This window comes from Strix uralensis, chromosome 18 (assembly GCF_047716275.1).
Source record: "Strix uralensis isolate ZFMK-TIS-50842 chromosome 18, bStrUra1, whole genome shotgun sequence".
Lineage (NCBI taxonomy): Eukaryota > Metazoa > Chordata > Aves > Strigiformes > Strigidae > Strix > Strix uralensis.
Window position 1 is genome coordinate 10,445,461 of NC_133989.1, and position 16,851 is coordinate 10,462,311.

Consider the following 16,851-nt stretch of genomic DNA (forward strand, 5'->3'; position numbering starts at 1 on the left):
CTAATATGCCCCAAGTGGACAGAGTTAGTTTTTCTACAACATGCAGTGCTAGAGACCAGCCACCTCATGTCTGCTCTAGTTCAAGGATCTTTTCACCCAGACATACAAAAAAGCTTGTGAAACCTTCCCAGTGAATTTTACTTTTCAGTGGCTTCTGAAGATGAAAAAATATTTCTGTTAAAATTAGAGGAGTCAGCCCGACAGACTCTGACAGAACAGAGCCCATCACAGTACAACAAATGGGAAGAACAGGATAAAATACCTTGGAGGGGGAATATATCAGATAATAAATTGATCCTCCCTTTCAGCCTGATTTTCTTTAAATATCAATCATCTGTGTTTTGCGTGAACCTTATGTTTTTCCTGCAGAGTAATTGTCATGACTCCCTTTTGATACCAATGAAGATTTAATAGCAGTCACTATAGCAAGTCATTACTAAGCCTTCATTTCTATTACCAAATATGCTACACCACAATTATTAGTAATTAAAATCAAATTAGGTACATCAATTTAATTCATCATCCATGCTCTTGTCAGTGCCTGTTTGCTCGCTCGCTCAAAAATGTAGTAATTTTTAAATGGTGTCTCATTAATTAGTGTGAATTTAGCAGCTTTCTTCTGTCCTGTATTTTGAGCTAGAATTCTGCACTGACATGTATAGCAGCCCATCTGGTCCCATCCTTCCTTTGTGCCTGCAAATCATAGCACGGTGTTTATCTTCAGTGCAGTGTAGAAGACTGTCTGTATACCAGTATGCTCACTTTTTTTTTTCCCCGCTTTAAAGAAATTGAATGCCTGCCTTCATTTTTTATTTTTTTTAAATAAGGAAAAGAAATAGTACACAGCTGATAAACAGTATGTATACATGTAATATTATGAGTAATTACACAACACTGTCATAGACATATTTGAATTAAGTTTGTAAGGTTCGACATAAACTGAAAACACTTCTGCAAAACCAGACCCGTAGTAAAACCAAGTCACACGGTTAGAAATTTGGGCATTCTGTTAGCTACTGAGTGCTGGGCTGTGCAACTGGATGCTCTGATCCATGAACTAGCTCATATTTAGCTGTGGCAGTGCAAGGGATTTGGGTATAGGAGCTGTCTGTACTACTCAGGAGTTGATGACAGTGTTTTAACCGAATTTGAGGCCAGTTTGAGTTCAGATATTGTCATGTTAACTGTGGTGGCTGAGGAGCGTATGCCATACTCTACTACATAACAGGGCTTGGCTAAGTGTTTGCAGAATGGATAACCGTGCACTTGGGAAGAGATACTATTTCAATTAAAGATATGCTTTTATTTTCTCTTTTTTTTTTCTCCATAACTATTTCCTCTCTACTTTTTCTTTCCTGATCCCTTTTCTTTTTCTGTCTCACACTCTACATTAACAGCAACTTTTAGTTCTTTACTTAGCAATATACTTCTCCTCATGTTCTCTTCAGAACATGCTTGCTGTGATGTGAGCTGAGGTACTTATTTCTATACCATATTTTGAAACAGATAAAGCATGTGCTACCTGCCAAATCTACTTTTTAATAAAGTCATCAGCATATTTGGCAGACACTGTGATTCTGTAAGACACCCAAGGAGTTTTTCCAATGCTTTCTCATGTTTTGAAAGAATTTTGAACCCTCTTTTGCAATAATTAACTAACTTTGCCTTATGAACTACTTTGCTTTCTCAAAAATGCTCTGTGCTAAAGCTTTAAATCTTCATATTAGTCATTCCTGAGGTTATGCAACTTAACCTATATTTTACATTTTAATTCCCTCCATGGAAGGGAATTGGATGGTGTCCTCTTTTCTTCTTTGCAGATGTCACAAAACCCTTTTTAGATGCCTGGTCTCTGTGGAAGAGCTGGAGCTGCTTGGTAACATTGCATAGACTTTAAACCAGGTTATCATATATTTTTTTCAGGAATCCTCACATTGTGTTGAATATTGATCTGGCACCTACAATTCTAGATATTGCTGGACTGGATATTCCGTCTGATATGGATGGTAAATCCATTCTAAAGCTTCTGGATTCTGAGAGACCAGTGAATAGGTAAGAAATAGAAATGTGTGTGGAAACATGCATGTGTTTGTACAGAAGACTGAGCAACTATTCAGCAACATGCTGCTAATTTAAAGGAAAATATAATAAAATTACCATCTACACGAGTACATCATTCACTAGAAAATCTAAAAACCTATTTGGCAACATGTGACTGACTTCCATTACTTATCTTCATTTTGTCAGGTTCATATACTAGCTGTATGGCATATATGGCATCTGGATATACTAAATGTAATCTGTAGCAGTGAGAGGGCTTGGCTATATGATATTAAATGTCTCTGCATCATCATTTGTAGCAAAGCATTTCATATTGAATAAATTGTAGAATAATTGAATTGAAAGGGTTGGTTGTGTATCAGACTATAATATTAAGACAGGCTACCACTCAGGATTACACAGTTATTATTTGACACCTTCCATCAATAGTTTCATTGGAGAACAACTGAGGAAGAGAATTAAGCTGGATGTTTGCTAGAGAAAATCAGCAGAAAAAGGGAAGATTTGCTTTATAAGTAGTTGGGTGGAGGGAGAGGGAGAAAGGAGCAGCTGCTTTAGAATAGGATACTTTGTGGGTAGTGTGCAGGTTAAGAGCCCACACTGGAGTCAGGAAATCCTGATTTAATTTGCGATCCTTTGTGATCAAGAACAATTCAGTTAATCCCCTGTGTCTTAAACATGCTTATGTTGAAATAGTTGTACTGTGTGAATCTGTTGTGGATTTTGTCCCTGTGAGAACAAATCTGTCCTGTGTTTGTTCATGATTTGCACTGGAGAGGCATATGTGCCTGCTTCGTAAAGCTGGATGTCCCCTTGTGCAGTTCTCTGTAGAGTTTCTTATCTGAATTGAGATGTGGGAGAGAAAACTGGGGCATGAGTTGATCACTGGTTTTGTGGGAATTGCTGCTTCTTCTCCTTGTTTCCTCCTAGGTTCCATTTAAAGAAAAAGATGAAGGTGTGGAGAGACTCATTCCTAGTGGAAAGAGGGTAAGGAAAGCGTTAATCACAAAGCCCAGTCTTTTTAAATAGAAGGATACTGAATAGCTAAAGGCAAAGCAGCAGCTCTGCCTCAGACCTAAAGCCATTTAGCTGTGCCAGCAGGGATAGGGCTGCAGTATGCCTAATGGCAGTGATTGTGTGATAGGAGGGAATGTATGGCCTTGCCTACAGCCTGCATAAATGTGCTGTTGGGGTGGGGGAAGGGGAGTTTTACTTGAATTGAGAGGTGGAAAGGCATCTCGTTTTTCTTTCAGCTGCTGCCCCCTGACCCTCCTGCATGTATCATGGGAGTATGAACAACATTTCCTCTCTGGGTGTTCATCTGCTGGCCATTCCCTCTGTGCCTCTGCCTTAATACATAACATGGTGCCTGAAGGGTTTGTGAAGTGCAGTGCTGCAGAGTAAGGGGGGGATATGGTCTCTTTATATCGGCTGTTGTAACTGCCTGTCAATCAGACATGCAAAAACGAGACAGTGTGGTTCGTGGTTTTGTACAGTCCCTGAGAGCGTGATATGAGTAATTTGTATGTTACCAGAGATAAGTGCTAGTTTCTACTGGATTATTAAGTTTTGGCCACCATGTGATGCTGTGGACTTGGCAGATAACCCACTCCTGAGCCTTGTCTGCAAACTGTATGTATATCTTGGAATTAATGCAAAAACAATTTTATTTTTTTCCAGCAAACTGCTGCATAAGAGAGAGAATGAGAAGGTAGATGCCCAAGAAGAAAACTTTCTACCCAAATACCAGCGTGTGAAAGACCTCTGTCAGCGAGCTGAGTATCAAACAGCTTGTGAACAACTTGGCCAGGTAGGGCGTTGTACCCCTGACTGAAAGTAAGTAGTTGTAGTTGGGCTAAGCTTAACACCATAACCGTGACATTGTCCTTCACCTTGTCGTCAATGCCAGCTTATAAATCAAATGGCTCATTCTGTGGCCTTTGTTCAAAACCATATTACAGCATTTATGAGATTGACTGTCAGTCAGGAAATCGCTGATTCGAGTGCCTCTGTATTGATTCCTGACTACTGTTAAGAGAACTGCTTAGGCTGTTTTAACATTTATTGCCCAAATAAACGTGGTTTGGGATTCATGAGTGATGGGGAAGCTACAGTGAACCTAACAGATTGGCCTCCTCCAAATACATGTAGCTTGCTTTGCTTTGAATTCTTAATTTAACTCATTTTGTTGTTATTATTTGGAATTACATATAATAATGGAAAACTAACATTCTGTGAACTCAATATATCCCTCCTCAACAAAAATATACTGTGAAAATACACATGCAGTTATGACTGCAGGCAGTCTGTGTGTATATGGGCACAAAGCTCTTTGTGTGTCATTTCTCTTGCTGTTACATAACTGTTCTGGGCACATCTGAAAATATGTTCACTTTAGATCCAAGTTATGTAGAAGAAATTCAGGAAAAAAAATTTACAGTAGTATCAATACATGGTCTTGGCACAGGAGGTTTTGCAGATTTACCAGAGCAGTGCAAAGACAGAGCAAAGATACCTCCTGCAGCTCCACTTCTGGGGAGACTTCTCCACTCTTGGGGGAATTTTCATCCTCTGGAAACATGGCAAAACTGACTCTGTGCCATTGCTTTCTCATCCAGGTACTGGTCAGAGTGCCCCCTTCCAAGGACTAACACATTCTGCCCGTGGACATAGGGACAAAGGGGTGAGGGTATCTGGGTCCACGTGCTAATGTGTGTGTTATTAGACTGGCATTGCCTCGTATCCTGGCAGCTCAGAGGGCTGTCAGGGTAAGTCAGTCTGTGAATATAACCGTTCTTGCAGACCTACCAAAGCTATAGTCAGCAGTGGGCTACTTAAGGCTACAGTAGTTCATTTTCTACTGTCGAAGGCCAGACTCCCTGCTTCTGGCTCTACTGATCATGTAGTTCAGTGCACCTGTGAAGTAAGTCTATTGTTCCTTAGGTGTTTGGATCCAATTTATATGTATAAGCATTTTCCAGATGCTCTATTCCTCTTTGTCAGATTTAGTATACAAAGAGATTATAACATCTTGTTCTTCCTAAAAATACTGAACTTGAAGTATTTTGTGTAGTAGTTTATTGTCATCAGATGTCTACAGCTGAAATTTTAGATGGGTGGGAGCAAGCCATTGTTTTTTGAATTTGCAATGTTCTTTGAGAAACTGGGGGAAAAGTCATTGTTTCTGCTACAACATCATCCAGTAAATAGTGTGGGGAAATGCAGCTTTTCTTTTTCCATCAGTATTTTTCCTTTGAGACAAGTTTCAACTTCTTCCTTTTGTCTTCATCTTCCCAATTATTTTGAACATTATTGTAAGAACAGAGGGAAAGAGAGACTTTCCAAGTCCATGTTGTCACTGAAGCTGTCTCTTTGCATAAGGTAACTTAGCTACATTCAGACTTTCTTACTCTAATTACCACGTCTCAGTTATGGAAGAAAGGGGGAAGGCCCTGTGTTGTCTACACACATACACAGGCTTATGTTTTCTTCCATGGATAATAAAATATCTTTGACATCTGAAACAAGTGGACATAAAATGTCAACTCCATACACAGAATTGCCAATAAATTCCAAAGTGAAGGTGTACTAATAAGAGATGCATGTGCCGCGTCCTCATTGTCAGGAGACAGAGAGGAGAAGAATTGTTTTGAGCAGTTCAGTCAGACGTAATTGGAAGTGATAGGATGAAATTGAGCAAAAAAGAAATTTAAGTTGGACATCAGGAAAAATTGCCTAACAATCAAGTCAATTAGAGTCTGGGAAGGGCTCTCAAGGGAATCTCAATCCATCTAACCCCTGCTCTAGAGAATATGTCTTGGTAGTCTGTCTAGACAGCAGGAATAGTGGGAGATGAATGTGCTTATTTGAGGATAAATTGTGTCTAAATATGGGTGCACCCAAATGTCTTTTCAAAGTGAAGCAAGACTAACTTCTCAAATGACAAATGGGGTTGTCTGTTTGCTGGTGATGTTCACAGCTCTGCATAGTAAGTAGAATGAGCCCAAATGAACAACATACCACTGCCTTGGGGGAGTTTATGGTATACAGATGCAGTGGTTATTTAGCAGATCTCTCCTGATCCTGCAGGACACTTTATTATTGTGCATTTAACATATCTGGAGTGTTCAGTGCAAAAGGTGCATTTTTACATCCTGAGGCAAAGATGAAGAGAGACGTCTGGGTCAGAATTAGGTGAAAGCCTGCTGAAGTCATTTGGACTCTTTCTTTTGACTTAAGTTTTGGGGACCTGCTATTCCATGCACAGAGAAGTCTGAGCAGTGCCAGGGAATCTGAAGTGTGAGCAGGAGATGAGAAGTGCAAATGGAGGACAAAGACTCAGAAGGGGAGTGAAGGAGAAGAGGCAAGGACAGAGCTTAGAGTAAAGGAGAGGTAAAGAAAGCTTTGAATGTGAGATGGAGAATTTGAAATTCTGCTTTGTGAGCACGCAAGTTTGTGAATACAGTTCTATCGCCACAAAATGTTCTTCCTTTGGAAATCTCTGTCACCCTCCTTGACCTATAATCGTTTTGATAAGAGAGCACCAGGATCATGGAGATGAGGCTATTCATGCTGTTTAAAGCCTTGTTTCAGAGTCCATTATGTGGGATTTTTTGGCAACACTAATATATGTAAATTCTTCTGAGTGCAATGTGAATCTGTGTGTTGCCATGTCTTCTTTTTCAGTTAGTGGGGTTTGGTCTGTGTTAGTTATTTGCATCCAACAAAGGGTGACTGTAGGCTCAGATGAAAGAGCAGCTCAGTATTTATATTCAAGGATTTAAAAGAGATGAGCTCTTTCTTCCCACATGAAATAAAAAACATTTATCCTAGTACCTAATGGCTTCCACACAAATTTTTTCTCTTCAGTGTAGTTTGGCCTTTCATTCTAAACTGGCTGGTAAGTGGAAGCTGACCCACTTTTATCTGGCGGCCTGCATTAATGTGCTTTTGTGGAAGCCAATTATGATATCAGCATTGCCCTGTAGAGTATTCCCAGCAACTCCACGGTATCATAACAACAGCTGCACAGGATCTCCCTCCAAATCATTTGCCAACTTTGCGCACGTCTGTTAAACATGCAATACCTGCAGCACTGCTGATTGCTATAGGGAGCTATGCTGTACATGGGGGAAAAAAAACATTTTTAACAAGTTTGTTTTTAGCAGAACCTGGCATAGTACAATAATATTGCTAACTCGTGAAGAAAAATAGTTGTCTGAATTCACGTTATTTCTTTTTCAAATCCTTTTTTATTTTCAAAGCTATATTTATGTGCAAATCTGATACAAGTAGAATTTGCCTTTAAATAGCATTAAAAATATCATTTTATAGGACAGTTTTCATAGGGGAACATTCAAAATACAAAAATTTGCACTTTGTTTCCTTAAGATGTTCTGCAAATGAAAGGTTTGATACGCAGTCTTTCCTCTGATTGCTTTGTGCTGTACCAGGATCATGAAGGAATATTCTCCTTTGTAACCAGCATGAAGATACCATAAGTAAAAGCATGTCACTTACTCAGTTGGTCTCCCCAGTTCTCTGACATAGCATGGCACAGCACTGACGAAAAACTGTTCTGGTCCATGTGTGCTTTCCTACAGCAGTTCATAAGCGGTACCTCTAGATCATCTTCCTGCCACCATAATCATCATTAGCTATTGCTTAGTGCCAAGGGTGGAGCAGCAGAAAACATTACTTATATTTTCTCCTTTTCCTGAGGGCACTGTTAGCCAGACCTAGGAAACAAAGTCAGGTTTTGTGAGGAATTTCTTTAAAAACTGGGAAGAAAGTTTTTGGTCTGTGTATCTTTTGCGGTTGTCCGGTTCTTTTGTACCTAGCAGAGATATCCTGAGGTTACTAAAGAATTTAGGTTCTGTTGATAAGTGAAGCATATCAAGCCAGCTAGAGTCCAGATAATGTTAATAGCTCTTTAGGCGGATCTTTGGAGTTCCTGAATTCCAGTGCAAGTTGCACGTGCTCAGCAACTTTCAGGATCCGGTTCTTAATCTGTGATTGCAACAAGAACTGACTTGCTGATAACTTCATACATTAAAAATTTTATCAGCCCTCAAACTGATAAAATTAAGAGGCAACAAACCATGAAAATTAAAATCATGATGATTTATTAAGGTTGTTATTCAACGATTGTATTCCTTATCAGGAATTATAATTAACAAAACTGTTTTCCTCCTTTAGCCAGAAATAGCCCATAATGATTACCAGAGGCTATTTTACTTATGGGTTTTTTTGCTTGTTGCTTCACAAAACCAAGAAATTTGCATTTCTCGTTAACTGAGATTTTTAAACTCCTTGTCATTACAGTAGTGGTTGTTGCAAGTAGCTTGCCAAAATCAATACCAACATTTAATAAAAAACCCAAATTTTTCAAATATCCTGATATGAGTAGCAGTGGAGTTCAAAAGACAACAAGATGGAGGTCAGTAGACTGGCTTCAGCCTCAGAACTTTTATGCACTCGATGTGGGACCTCAGACAAATCAACTCGCTGTTGTTGGTTTTTTCTTCCACCACTAATGTAATTTCTGCTTATGCTGCACTCCTTAGCTTCTGCAGTACCTAACACAGCAGCTGGGACCATTTGATACCACAATCCAATTATATTAATAATAAATGAATTACATAATTTTAATCTTAAATTTAGCTGAATACCTAATTTTTATTTGCATGCTAGTTGATGTCCCACCTGCCTCACAGCTACAGTGTGTGGCATTAAAAAGTCCTCCAAATTTTCTGTCAGTAAATTGTTCATCCATCTTACAATTTTAAGGTTTGAGTGATGTAGTGTGTGGCAGCTGAAGCGGAGCTGAGAGCCCAGAGGTCCAAATCTCCAAAAATCATGAGTCAGTGTAATGAAATAATGTCCAGTTGGAATGAAGACTGGGCAGTGCTATTTATATACCGATGACATGAAATAAACCAGACTCATCCATTGCCACTGGATGAATTGGAAGAAGGTGACAGAGGCAGGGAAAAAAACCCAACAAAAACGTTAAAAGATTAGGAACATAATACCTGTTGGGAAGAGCTAAGGAACGGGGCATATTCAGTCCAAAAAATAGCTGAGGAGAGAGGAATCTGCATGAATCTAAGAGATGTTATACAGAAGACATGAGCCAATTATTTTCAGTCAACAAGAACAGAGAAGTAGTAATGTGTATGAGACAATGGGAGATTCAAGTTGACTATTTCCTAAAACCTGTAACATCTGAGCAGTAGGACAAGCTGCCAACAAAAGCAGTAGAACTGCCTCTTGTAGAGAAGCGGCTTGTGTGTCTCTGGATTTTGCTGGTTTGTCCTCATTAGCCCAATAAAAAAATAACACCAGGAGCAAACCGCAGCAAAGGAGAAGAGCTAACTAAACTGTAATTTCAGCTGTTTCATACATACTAACTAAACTGTAACTGTACTGTTTCATACAAAAAAAAAATGTATCCTGACTACTCATAAATCAATTTAGACTGGAATTTACAATATTTCTAGCCATTAAAGCAGTTTGCTTCTAGCTTACCATCCAATGTGACAGCAAGGATGGGGTTCAGAAAGCATCTGCATAAACTAAAGAAGACAGATATTGCTGTTTTTGTCAGGTTGCTGGCAGGGACAGAGGACTTTATTATCCTGCAAAAACTTTGATTCCTAGAGCCTATATTCCTAAAACTGTTAGGGAGGGAGCCTTGCTGGCAGCTAACTGATCAGGCAGTTTCACTTTTCACTTCTCTGTAAAAGGGAATGGAATCTCTCTCGCTTAACAAAAAGAGGAGCTGATGAGACACAGCATGATGATTTAGGGCTCAGCTCTGAAAGCTGAATGTTTCAACTGGAATCTTTTCTTAGCAAGGCTTGTGTGATCAGCCCTTTTCCCCCAAAGAAAACAATGTCAGTTGAGAGAGATTCACTGAGAGAAATTAGTGAATTGTAGGAAAAAATCCTACAGGGAAGGTCATGGCTATTTATTTCTGATTGGGGCCTCAAATAATGACTTTGAATTAACATCTGTGATTGCTGTAGCGGTAAGAAGACATTGATGCACAATAATGCAAAAACCACTTCATGGTGACGGGGGTTGTGAAGGAAATAATGGGTTTTTGACACACAGAAAAATACATGTCTTTTTCTGCCAAGGGGTCATTTGCATGTTCAAGGTGAATGGTGTTACTGGAGGGAGACAGGGCATCTGTTCAGTCTGCAACTGCTGCTGTTAAGATTCATGTTTCGTAGATACCGAAGTCCTCATTTACTCTTGTTGATACATATAGCAGGTAGTTTGGGATGGAGGGGAGAATATATGCTACAAACTGTCTTTTTTTTGCCTTTGCAGTGTACCTTTGAACAAGATTTCTGTTCAGTAGCACTAATTTCTCTGTTAACTAAAGGCCAGACTCTTCTGCTTTGCACACAAAAACTGAGCAGCATGTGTTGTGCAGTGGGAGGTAGGGTAGAGGCTGGAGTAGAAGTGTTAGAACAAGCCCAGCACAGTAGGTGGCAGAAAGCACAAGCACAGCAGCTAGCTTGGCCTGCCTCAAGATGGTGGGAAATCTCCAGCTGGAACAGCTTTAATGATTAAATGAGGTGTCTGGGAAGTTTTGCACAATGTGAGCTTGATGGACTTCAGGACATATTGCAAAAGCCATTTATCTGATGGCTTCAGTAGCTGTTCTGCAAGGCTTTGCAGGAGGAAAGAAACGGTCTTCCTCTGGAGTTTTGATATGAGCTAGAGTGAAGGTTGTGGGGGAGTCTGGGTTTTCACTTACATTTAATTTGTGTTAAACTGCCCTCCCTTTCAGAACTTAGCTCTTGTGAGATGTTATGACCTATAGAACTTGAATTAGGAACACATCTTTTGGCCTAATGGAGAAAAGACCTGAAAACTTTGGGGCAAGTGATGAACTAAGGGCACTTTGTTTTCTTGACTGGTTGAGTTAATCCACTATTTATATGTAATTATGTTTTGCTGCTGGATGGTTATCATTTGTACCTGTGAGCCAAAGTATCTCTGGGGCACTCTGGAGTTCTTCATGTAGGGATTTAATTATTTAGCTGATTACCTCTTATAAAATATTTTAGTTGCTTCCAGGGTTTGACACAGGTTTCTGCATGATAGTGTGCCGTGCACTAAAAGCCAATTTAAAATGCCAGAATTCACAATGTTTAAAGCTTCTTGACTGTCAAGCAAGTGTTTTCACAGTTTCCTTGCAATTACTGCCCTTTTTCTCTGAGTTTGAAAGCATTCTGTGGAAATGACTGTGACTGATACAGCTGTGATACTGACCTAGGGAATTTACATTTGTACCTACAGGCGGACCCAAGGATAAGTTGTTGAATCCCAGACACATTCACACACATTCCAATATCTGTTTTGGGAAAAAAGAAGAAAAAGCTTGAAACTTTCTCTTTTTTTTTTTTCTTCCACACACACCCCATCCCCCCTCTCCATGTTCAGTGTTTGCTTCTAAAGTCATTTATGTAGTTCTGCACTGCAGTCATTCAGCAGTGGGCCTGTTAATGCATACAATGTGCCCTTCCAGCAAAGCCTTTAAGATGTTTTCACTGTAGCATACATCCTGCCTTGGAAGGATTTAAACTGCACCAAAAATTAAAGGATTTTTTCCAGTTCACCTGGAGGGGAAAAATGAGCATCACTTTCTTGACAGGAGATGAAAGAAATAGAGAAAAAATATTTTTGGGCCACACATCAGAGCACTTATTTACAGTAGTTCTCATCATGGCATTTAACTTGCCCTCTGTTGAATCTTCATTTTTCATGTATCAGACACCTACAGCATAGAGCTCTACTGAGCAGAAAATGCAGTTTGTTCATATATTTTTCAAAAATAAGATTCAGGTTAATTGAAATGGGAAACAGCAACAAATATTTTTACTTTTTTTTTTTCATTGTGAAAAGAAACCACTGCTGATTCCACCTCAGTCTGTGTATCAATTAGTGTTAGGCATTTATAAAAAATAAGAATAAAATTAAGACTCGGCAATTTATTCTTCAAAAGTTATTTTTGTTCTACACCTCGTCTAGGTAAGTGCATCCTGCTTTACAGATGAAGACAGTCCTACAAAGATGTCTGTTTCAGATGTCTTGCTGTCAGTATCTTTCATTGATTTCCTGTGATTCCTTGTGCTGAAAGTTAAGCCAGGTTTATCTGCATCAGTGCAAGGTTTGGGTTGTACAGGAGGTTGGACGCAATATCTGCACCTAAGAAGTAATTATAGCTCAGGAGACTTGGCATCCAGTTGTCTGAGGAAATGAGTGGACACACCATAAAACTCTGATTGTTTTAAATGAGAGGATCTCCCGTGAACGTAGATAAATCCACTGTAACTGGCCAGTTTACTTCTGACTCCTGTTAAGTTCTGTATCATAAAAGCACAGTGATACTGTTTTCTTACTCTGCTGTCATGCAAACAATGGAGTGAATTTCAATGGAAAATGTAGGCTTTGTTGTCCTAGCCTGGGCATACCTCTCTGTGGGAATTGAAGTGACTGAATCTCCCTCATAGAGCTGCGGCTGCTATAAAATGTCATCTCACTTGGGAGCTGTTGCTGTTTTTCCTTCTGTTCTTTTATTTGGAAAATTCTCAATATTCCAGTGAGTCCTGGAGGCACAGACTTAGGATTTTGTAAGAGGGAAAAAGAGGAGTGCCTCTCAAGACTCAGCAAAAAGCTGAAGTGTTTCCGAGAGATTCTGTTTAAAGCAGTTAGCAACTGCTACTGTGAGGGTTTTTTTACATACCTCAAAGCCTAGCTCTGTAGCTAGTGGTGTGTTGGTAAATAAAGGAGTAGGTGAAATTATTTTGTGATGTATCTGGGAAGTGGGTAAAACTTCTATGCCAGACTGAAGGCAGCTAAACTCCCTTGCCCTTGGCACAGCTGTGACAGCAGCACAAAGGGAGCTATAAGCAAGTTACTTCAGGTTTTGAGTAACAGAAGGAATTGGAGATTAGAGATGAGATTTTCCCTAGTTTGAATGGAAGAGGGAGGAGATTCTCACTTCACAGGCATCCAGTGCAGCTCACCGTTGCTAGTCAAGCCCAAGGGTGTTGAATGGGAAAGCTATTAAGAGAAACACTCAAGATGGAGATAAACTCATCTAACTAGGCTTCCATGGCTGATCCAGTCATACCGACCCTTTTAAAGGTCAGGGAAGTGAAACAGGCACTTCTGCAGGGCAATCCTTTTTCTTATCTCTTTTTATATGGCCGCTTTAGGATGATGTGAATTATACCCTGGAAGTGACTGTTCCTCTTCAGCTGTAGAATGAGTCTAGATAACCAGCTCAGACCAGATCTTTGCAGTAAAGGAATCCACAACTTGAATAAAATCATCCCACCATCAGGCGTTTGAACTAGGAAAGAGAAGGAGATTGAAAAGTTTTTTCTCCCTTCTTGTAGAGTATGGGATGGGGCTAGATTATATGCAGGCGTGGAGCTTGGTGCTGTTTTAATGGCATACTAGTGGCATAGACTCCTGCCAGCCTGACAAACACACTTGCTGGTAGGCAAGGATTCTTTTCAAACCTGTGGATAAGGCTTGAACATCCTTGGTTGATGCCACACTTATGCTTCTGAAAGTTGTCACTTGTCGCCTCCATGTTTTTAGCTGTAGTATTGATTTTTGTTAAGAAATTTCCATTGTTCTGCCTTCAAGAAACAAAACCAAAAAAGCAAGAGTGTTCCAAAGAGTTCCTGTTTTGTCTGGAAATGGAATATTATGAAAAATCTGTTTCAGTAGTAGGTGATAGATGAGCCCTAGTTTACTACAACAAGGAATCTCTGATAGATCGCTGGAGCTGACCATTAGACAAAGCACAGTTGGGGCAGAGTTTTAATGACCAAATTTTTCTTCCAGAAATGGCAGTGTGTGGAAGATGCCAGTGGAAAGCTCAAGCTACACAAATGCAAGGGAATGGCGAACTTGGCAGCTGCAGGCAACAGCAAAGGCACCTCCAATATTTTGCCCAAGTATTACAACAGGAATAGTGAAGACTGTAATTGTGAGGAGAATGAATATAAGCTGAGCCATGTTGGACGAAGAAAGAAACTTTTCTCCAAGAAAAGTAAGCGAACACACTGTATCTTCTGTCTCTGCTGTAGAAAACTGTTACGAGTTCGTTCACTAGCACACGTAATTGTCCTGATTTTCATGGACATTGAATTCTATCAGCATATTTTACTGTGTATCTAATTGTGAAACAGCATGCCTCATATTGGACAGTCAGATTTGAAAATATCTCTGTCTGTAGGAAGAGGAGTGTTTTGATCCGAAATAGGGACCTATATTTATGCCTTTCAAAACAGGGAAGTGCAGTACACACCCTGAAGTGGCAAGTAGCACATGTTACGTAGGCCATGAAACATGAACAGTATTTTACAGCAAATACTCCATTTTTCAGTAGGTACTGGAATGCTTGGAGCCGTTACTGCAGTAATTTATTTTTAATAAGGATGCATGCGCGTTGTTACAGAAGCTGTTTGCTTCTAACATCCTTTCCTTGTGCTCAGTCAGCAGAGACAAGGCTGACTTTTAACCAGAGATCACGTCCAAAGGGGATGACTCTGTTTCTAGTTTCCTTGGCACAGATGAGGTGCTTTTTCAGAAAGCCTATTTCACTGGCTCTTTGTTAAACCTTAGTCAGACTAACATCTATATTTGAAGTATATAGTCTAATTATAGATTAAAGAGGCAAACGGCAGCACAGAATTATTATTCACTTGTAATGTTTCTTTCGTCTCACTCCACAAATACAGAGCCTTAATTATTTAGCAGATTAGTCTTTCTGTATAATGACCTGGCACAAGCTTCAAACAGAGAGTTTAAATTGATTTTCTCCCATTATATTTGCCTTGCAAGCTGATTAGTACCTACTAAGCTAATTTTTAGTTGAAAAAAATTATTGGTTCCAGGATGAAATTACTCAACTATACTTGCTGTTTAAATATGTGGCACAGCAGATAATCTTTAAATAAAACTAGAACTTGCAGTTCAATTAACTTCTCTTTTTTTTTTTTTTCTTCTTCTTCTTGAAGTCACAGAGAAGAAAGTTCAGTCATGGGGGGTTAAATAACAGGAGTAGATTGAAGGCACTTATATGAGAAGAGGAAAACAATTTAAGTGAGGGCAACATAATGCTATCTGATAATACTTAACACTTACTTAAGTACTTTTCATCAGTGTCATGCTTCCAAAGCATTAACTAATTTTCACAACATCCAGAGAAGGTGGTTAAGTGTATAATTACCTTTAGTTTATGTATGGAGGAGGTTGAGGAAAAAAAGTGGAGGTTGCTCCCTCTAGCAGAGGAATCAAAAGTGATGGGTTTTTCCCTATGTTCTGCTCAGAAGAGGCAGAGTTTATACTTTATTCTTCAGCTCACTTGCCTCATTGAACCATAAGGCATAAACTTCAGCAGCGTAAGATAGGATCTTGACAATCATGTTCCCATTGCTTGTGTCTTGAGTAAAATAATTGACTCCACAAATGCTTTGGTTTTCCCTCTGCCCACACCCAGGCTGTGACATACAGTGGAAGAGGTTAGCTTGGACCTATTGACATAGACTCTTTGATTTGGTGTTGGCTATTCTTTTACATCCACTTACCTAATAAATCCCACACTGAACACAAATGAGCACAAAGCAATACAAGTCAAGGTAACATCCCAAGGTTTCTCTAAACAGCTTACCTAGAAAGCTGGCTCATGGGATTGTGAATGGTAAGGAGGTGACCTGGATGCTCACATATTTGGATTTTTATGACCTGTTCTGTGAGACTTGAGATAAAGTGCAGTCTGTCCTGGGTTTGCATAGTTCTGAGGGCATCTTTGGGGCCTGCTACGCACAATTTGATGAGTGCATGGGATCCTACTGTAGATCTACTTGAGTGCCAGTAAATGCTCTTCATCAGACTGAACAGTAGCTAAATAGAAAATAGAAGTTTCAAACTGGACTGGGGCCACATCCACATTAATGTTTTGGTTCACAGCAGTAGTGTAGCTCTGAAGAAAACGCCCTGATCATTCTCTCCTATCATGCACGATAGAGATGGATTTGCAGAGAGCAATTTTGATGGATTCTAATCCACAGTCATTTGCAGAAAACTAAATTAGATGTCCTGATTCCAGGGTGCATCAAATGTGTTGCAAACCCTGACGGGGGTATGAGAATTGGTCTTTCAGAAAGGTTAAAACCAATAATTTGTAGTAAGAACACGTGGTCTAAAAGACCAGACTAAATTGCTGACAGAGGGGCTGGAGCACCAAATGTTTTGATAAAATAATTAGTTTCTAGTGTAGGCATGGTCTAGCCCCACTGTCAGGTGTACCAGGGCATTTAGTAGGCAACAGTTTCCTAAACTGAGTAAATTCAGTTGCAAAACAGGGTCGTCTCATGTACATGCCATTTGGTCCATGTACAAATACACAACTTGCCTGCAGAGCTTTTGCATACTAGAAACACATAGCATTAATATTTGGAGTGTCTGGGTTTGGATGTTAGGAACGCTTGCATTTCTGTGTCCTCTTTCTTTTCTTTACTATGTTTTTATTTTTGCAAGAAAGGCAAAACAAAAGCTTTGCAGTAGAAAGAAAATTTAGAGTAATAGTGAGCTCTTACAGTCTTTGTCTGTGTTGTGGACTATTATGTTTCTCTTGCTGTGGATTTGATCTCCTCCTGTGATGACCAAGTGCATGTGATTAAAGGAGTTATTAAGCTGCATGTAGAGAAATTATGATAGGCCACAGATTTGTAAACAGCAAACAGAAGT

General features: G+C 39.6%; 1 protein-coding gene across 13 annotated transcripts in view; it reads left to right on the plus strand.

Annotated features, from left to right (window-relative positions):
* SULF2 (sulfatase 2) overlaps positions 1-16,851 on the plus strand; it is a 164,227-nt gene that overhangs the window by 132,088 nt on the left and 15,288 nt on the right. For 12 of the 13 annotated variants that reach the window (XM_074888625.1, XM_074888621.1, XM_074888626.1 and 9 more), the window contains 4 exons: positions 1,924-2,052; positions 2,992-3,048; positions 3,742-3,871; positions 13,942-14,149. In XM_074888625.1, the coding sequence (XP_074744726.1) occupies positions 1,924-2,052; positions 2,992-3,048; positions 3,742-3,871; positions 13,942-14,149 (524 nt within the window). Of the gene's footprint in view, positions 1-1,923; positions 2,053-2,991; positions 3,053-3,741; positions 3,872-13,941; positions 14,150-16,851 lie in introns of those variants that run through there. The other variant, XM_074888630.1, reaches the window with a different exon arrangement.